A 6790-nucleotide genomic window follows, 5' to 3' on the forward strand; every position below is an offset into this window, starting at 1 on the left:
TCTACACTATGAATATTGGTTTGATTTAGCTTGAACATGAAAATATGTCTACACTATGAATATTGGTTTGATTCCGCTTGAACATGAAAATATGTCTATATCTATGAATATTGGTTTGATTTAGATTGAACATAAAAAATGCAACAAAATTAATGCGAACCTCCAAAAAATTTTAAGATTTAATCTTCTATTTAAAGGGAGTGACCGGCAATGTATAGTAGTTAAACTGAGAATGTAATATCGTGGAGGAATTTTTTAGGAATCTTGAGACCTATATGAGACGTGTTTACAGTGCATATTTGTTCAGCAAGAGCACAAATTCAATCATTAAAATCCTCATAGATTGTTCATTTTTAAGGGGTGATTTTGAGAATAAGTTTTTAAAAAATATTCAATAACGACGACGAAGAATGTACTAAAAATTCTACAGTAAACATATTAGTTGTTTAGAAACGGGTTGAGAAAATAAAAATGAACTATTAAAATCGAAAATAGGCAATCTTTTCCAGTTATTGGTTTCTCTAATGTCTCATTGTTCACAAACATTTTCTGTAGATTTCCTGGAATTTTTATTGAAAAGACGACATTGGAAGAATTTTAAGAAATCTTTAAACAAATTCATAAAGACTAAGAAATTTAATATAATGAGGAAAAAGAAATAATTGATTCTAACATTGATTTATTGAGAAAATTTTGATTAAGAAATACATTCCTAAACAACGGATTAGTTTACTGTAGAATTTTTTTTACTTTTTTTGTCTTCGTTATTTAATTATTTTAAAAACATCGATTGAATCGAATGAATGAATTTAAACGTCGACTTTTTGAAACATGTCTTAAATGAATCCTAAAATATTTCTCCACAATACTACATTCTCAGTACAACTACCATACATTGCCAGTAGGCGGTAACTCCCTTTAATATTTAATATAAATGATTATGCACATGGAATCAAGTTTCTAGAAGGATAGGGGGGGGGGTTCAATTACCCCCAAGATTCTAGGTGTGGATTAATTACCACAAATAACCTCCTTATTTAGGCCCCTGGAGCTGAATTTCTCCAAGAACATTTCAGCACCAAAAAGGCTTTCATTTATTTATGATTTATTTGTCGAACACAAAAAATTGGTTCAGATATTAGATTATAACTATAATTCAATGTATACATAGGTTTTCAACTAACGACTTTAATTCTTCTCTAATGTCGTCTTCTTCACAGTCCTAAGCGNTGCTGAAGAGCCTAAGTTTGATGATACAAAAAAGAAAGCTGCTGGATCACTTACCAGTATGCTGTTCTGGAGCCAAGACCAAGTAACATTCCTATCTGATGATCACCCTAGAACTGTAGTGTGTGGTCAGTTCGGCTGTGGGAAAACGCTAATGGTGCTCGAGAAATTGAGAAGATGCTTAAGAAGAGTTGAGAAGAAGAATGAGGAAATGTGCGAGGATAATGAGGAGGTCTCTGTTGAGAATTCAAGGGCACTTTTCATATCATGCCTGAGCCCAAGCCTTAAGTACAGTCGCGATGAATCGGGCAAATACATTGAACCGATTTTTGATACATCAATTAGAGTTGCCCTTGATGAGATGGCCCAGACGGAGGGTTGTGAGATTCATTTCGAGAACGCTGAATCTGTTTGTGAGAAGATGAATGTTCGTCTCTCACGGAGCAATTTCTATTCCAAGCTTCCAGAGTTTATAGCTAAAGGTAAGGGTAACACAGTTTTAAATGTAGCTCAAATACAAAATAAATATTTTAAAAGTGAATCTTAATTTCGGCTGTATATACTATATACTACACATAGCAGAAAATGGAATGAAAAAGTTTTTTTTTATTTTTAACAAGAATTGTACATAAAATGTTTTCATAGTCAAAGAAGCACTTCTGTTCTGGACTTTGAAAAGATTATTTTGATATTTTGAAAAGATTCTTTTGTCTAAAATTCTGAAGCAAAGTGTTAGAATGTATACCAATAGATAAATTAAATGTTTATAATCTTTCTAAAGTTTTCAATAATTCCTTTTATTCCTTAGTATACATTGATTTATATACCAACTTTGTGTAATTCATAATTAGCATAGCCAGCAAAAAAATGTTATACAGAAAGTTGTAATCTCTGTTTGTCTGTCTGATTTTATATTTGTCAGATCATAACACTTGAGAGCCCCTTGACCGATTTGCCTCAAATTTTGATTGAGGAATCAGGAACTCTGTTGAATCACGGGTATGTTCTTAGCTTGATTTAACTCTATCCTGATTGGGCTATTTCTGTCTAATTTAGATTCTGTCTATTATAGTCTATGATTCAGCCCTTAGAGTGCAAGGGAGGATTTTTTTAAAAATCAAAAAGTACGTTGTTAAAAAAAAACGCAAAAAAAGAATTTAAAAAAATGTATTGCAATAAACTTGAACGGTCTTGGGAAAAATAAATTGATTTTAAAAGTAAAAAAAAATAAGAAAAAAGTTGCAAGGTTCTTTTTGCTTGTCTTTATCAGAATAACTCTATCCTGAATGGGCTATTTCTGTCTAATATAGATTCTGTCTAATATAGTCCATGATTTTGCCCTTAGAGTTGAGATAGGGGAGTGTGTCTGTTCATTAAAAAAAATCAAACCTCTATCTTTAAAGGTTAGGGAGTAAGGGAGAACTTTTAATAAAGTTCAAAAAGTACGTCGGTAAATTGTTCAAAACTGAATATTTTTACTTTTGACAAATATTAACAAGTGACCAATGTTTTTCGATGGCTTTTCAAATAAATAAATGTTAGCCATGTAGCTTCATTAACCCGCCGCGCTGTGGCTTAAAGTGATAAAAAATGGATTTTTTTTCCCTGCAATTCATAACATAAACTTGAACGGTTTGTCTGGGGAAAAAATAAATGGATTTTAAAAGTAAAAAAAGATAATGTTTTCATCCTTCATTTTGCATGTAAAGGGGAACTATAGTTAATGATCTTTTTAATGAAAAGTTCAAAACTTCTTCTAGGGGCTGACAAAATGAGAAAAATGTTTGCAAGGTTCTTCTTTCTTGTTTTTATTAGACATAAGATAAAAAATAGTTTAGAAAAAATATTGTTTTAACTTTCTTGGGACATTTTTAAACTTACGATTTAAAATTTTTACTAACTTTGAAATTTGATAAGTAATGAGTGTGGCGAACTGAGGGGCAACTTTCATCTCTAGTAAATAGTTCTTAGTGTGTAGAAACTTTGTAAAAAATTCCAGATGCCTGAAATAAATAATTTATAAATAAATTATTGCAAAAAAATAAACATTTTAAATACATTTCTCAAACCATGAGAGATAAGCGTTTTTCTCTTTAAATATCTCTTCACTGTTATACTTAACTAATATTTCGGTACATAAAATATAACTTGCTATTGTTATTGGTCATGCATTCTACATTTTAATCACAATGCATTCTGGTGAATTTTATGTTCTGTCAGCATGCATCTAGTATGCCAGCCAGAATTGTAGAAGCTTAATTTAATTATTTTATTTGCATCTATTAAAATATCTTTGAACAATTAGATTGGCCAGTATTCATCAAGCATCCCCAGTCGCATAAAATTATTTGATTTGATTTAATTGAAATCCGGGTTAAAGGAAGAATTAGAAAGATAATTGTCTGCGCCGCTTCTTTATCACTCTAAAATTATCTAATAGTTTCTTTCAAGGATCAAAATGGAAAAGTAACCTATCTGAGTTATATCATAAGAATAACTAATACACGTTTGAAAATACCAATTTCAACCAAATTTCAGGGAAAGGAGTAGATTTCATTAATCTATATTTTATATTTTATATTCATTATTTTTTGCAATAAAGGGATGGAGGATGTATGTATAATTTACTTTAATAGCCGCAAAGGGGTGTACACAGAAATAAATCTAACNATTCCACAGTCTAAATTATTTTTCATATAGTTACAACCTGACTCGAGCTTGTAGTCTAAAAACTGCTAATTATACATACATTGATCACATTTTACATAATTTTTATTGATATAATTTTATTTTGAAATGTTTAAACTATTTATAGAATAAGTGTTAAAATATCAACTGAACAAATTGTGTTAAAAACATAATAATATTATCACTATGTAGATACAATAATATTAAATATAAATATAATATTTATGTTTCAGAGATGGAGAAAAAGTATGGAATCATAGTGATTGATGAATACGGAGATCAAGCTCCTACTAAACAAGAATTGAAAGATGGTAAATGGTATAAATATTTGGATCCGGAGAACCAACGTTTATTAAACCTGGATTATCTCTCTGCGCTACCATTGGATTCCCTCGTCATAGCTCTTCATCCCCAACTATTTGAAGTGAACACTTCTAGGCCTATTGACGGATTGTTCAAGGAGAATTCATTTCAAGTTTGTTCTTTAAACACCCTTTACAGAAACTGTGCAAGCATAGTGAACTACTATAAAGATATTGGATTCACTGATCTTGACTCATGTATACCGGTCACAGTAGAGGGTATTCCTCCTATTCTTATACCAGGACAATTTGATCAGAATATTGTATATCAGACAGCTCTTAAGAAGATAACTAACAATAAATTTGAGAACTTAACTAACAACAAGTTTGTTTGTATTTATGAAGAGAAATTCAAGCGTGAGATTTTCCTTCAGGAATTAAGTAAGAAAAATGTTGATTTGTTTGAGATTAAAAATCTGAATGAATTTCTTGCTGCTGAGCGAGGTTGTTTGTTAGTTCAGTATCAACACATTAGAGGCACAGAATCAACCTCAGTTCTCTTCTTTGCTGATGATGTATACAATGCTAGTGTTCGTTCCCTTAGAGCTAGTGTTGAGCTGGTTGTCTGCGTACCAGAGGACAGTGTAGAGGTGGTGGACCGTGGACCAGGAGTTCGTAGAATATATGGACTCAGAGGATCTCCTGCTCCCTTCAGAACTCTGAGGGATATTCTAAGTAAAGAAAATATAAAGAAAACTGTATGTTGTTTTGATGAAACATTCACCAGTTCTTATCTGGAAATGTTTAAGCAAGAATTTCAACAGCTATCTCTCCAAGAGTATCCTAAATCTGCTGATGAGCTGGATGAACAGTTGAAGGGGTTGAAGGAGGGTATCATCATGTATACTCAGACAAATAATAGGCAGCGTAACAAACTGTTTTCTTTGATAGACAAGACAACAACAATGTTTATCTATGTATGGTGTTCTCGCTACGCTGTACACATACAGTTACATCATGAACCAAGGCCTGCAATCAAACAAACACGGTACAGGCATTATTCTCTAGATTAGAGAGGGTTAAACAGTTTGGCAATTTTAAACTTATAAAACCCTTTAATGGAACTTTGTGCATTGAATAAGTCTGAAACTATTTTGAATTGTTTTTTATTCAAAATGTATTTAGAATTGATTCCATATATATTTATAATGATTTCACGTGAAAAAATTATCCTATTAAAATTAAATGAACTGCTAAATTATATCAAGATTATTTGTAAATACGGAGAATTATAAAGATGGTTGATTTTCCGGTATTTTAACAGAGCAGTTTCCCGCATTTCTGGCTAAAATCAAATTGGAAGAGTTGAACATNAGATGGAAATTAAACTGTTCTTGAATTTACTAAGACACGAAGAACTGGTTTAAAGAATATTATTTAAAGTTGTAATAGATGGAAATTAAACTGTTCTTGAATTTACTCAGACTAGAAGAACTGGTTTAAAGAATATTATTTAAGTTGTAATAGATGGAAATCAAACTGTTTTTGAATTTTTAACGATGTCTAAATCTATATTCATTTCTAGCGCGTTCAAAAGAATTGAGTCTTTTTCATAAAATCTATATCTTTGAAACCCGATGTCGTAGACCTTAGATATTTTAAATTATGGCTTTCGCTACATCAACTAATCCAAGTTTGAAATATCCAAGGTTTACACCACCAGGTTGCAAAGATATAAGAATTAGATAATTTAAGTTTGTGGCAAAGACTCAATTAATTTCCATTTTTTACAATTGTTTTTTAGAAAAAGGTTTATATATTGTAGAGAGAGGAACTTTTATGTCATCAAGAAAATTTAGGTTTTTGCAAGTAAAAGATTGAAAAAGCGTTCATTAAACAACCAAAAGTATACTTTTTTTCTTCCTAAATCAAGATTGGAAGTCCGTAAAAATATTAACCTGGCATACAGCGAGACTCATAAAACTGTGGAAAAGGAAGGACAGCATTTAAGCAATCTTATTTACATTTTGTGCCGTCAGAAAGAAATTAGTTTAACGCCAAATTAAAGTAAAGGAACTGAACACTTGGCACAAACTCTAATCTTTAATCTCTTTTTCTTTGCAACCTGATGGCGCAAACCTTTGATATTTCAAATGTGTGCTATTTGTATTAACAGAATTTGAAATATCAAAGGCCAACGACATCAAGTTACAAAGATATGGGGATTTCAAAATAAGAATTTGTGTAAAGTGTTCAGTTTCTTTCACCCAAGATAAAAATCTGAAATGTCTTCAATTTCAACTTCTTATTAAACAGCGATTAACAAATCTAAATTTAGAGAACCTATGAAGTCACAAAGTCGTACTAGTAATGTCGCATAAATTTTATCTTTGTATTCCTTCTAAATTCTGGAGTTCACTGTAAATAGTTTTTCTAGTAACTTGGATATGAACTTGTTAAGTGAAATAGGTCTTAGACTGTATACAGTACAGTACAGTACAGTACAGTACAGTACAGTACAGTACAGTACAGTACAGTACAGTACAGTACAGTACAGTACAGTACAGTACAGT

At 31.1% G+C, this 6790-nt stretch overlaps 1 protein-coding gene across 1 annotated transcript; it reads left to right on the forward strand.

Annotated features, from left to right (window-relative positions):
• The first annotated feature begins 1233 nt into the window (after nucleotides 1-1233).
• On the forward strand, nucleotides 1234-5584 carry LOC111716458 (uncharacterized). The gene is made up of 2 exons (XM_023491913.1): nucleotides 1234-1709; nucleotides 4149-5584. Exons 1-2 carry the CDS (start codon nucleotides 1289-1291, stop codon nucleotides 5288-5290), a joined length of 1563 nt encoding a protein of 520 aa, XP_023347681.1. The 5' UTR covers nucleotides 1234-1288; the 3' UTR covers nucleotides 5291-5584.
• Nucleotides 5585-6790: the final 1206 nt, after the last annotated feature.

This window comes from Eurytemora carolleeae, unplaced genomic scaffold (assembly GCF_000591075.1).
Source record: "Eurytemora carolleeae unplaced genomic scaffold, Eaff_2.0 scaffold1980, whole genome shotgun sequence".
Lineage (NCBI taxonomy): Eukaryota > Metazoa > Arthropoda > Copepoda > Calanoida > Temoridae > Eurytemora > Eurytemora carolleeae.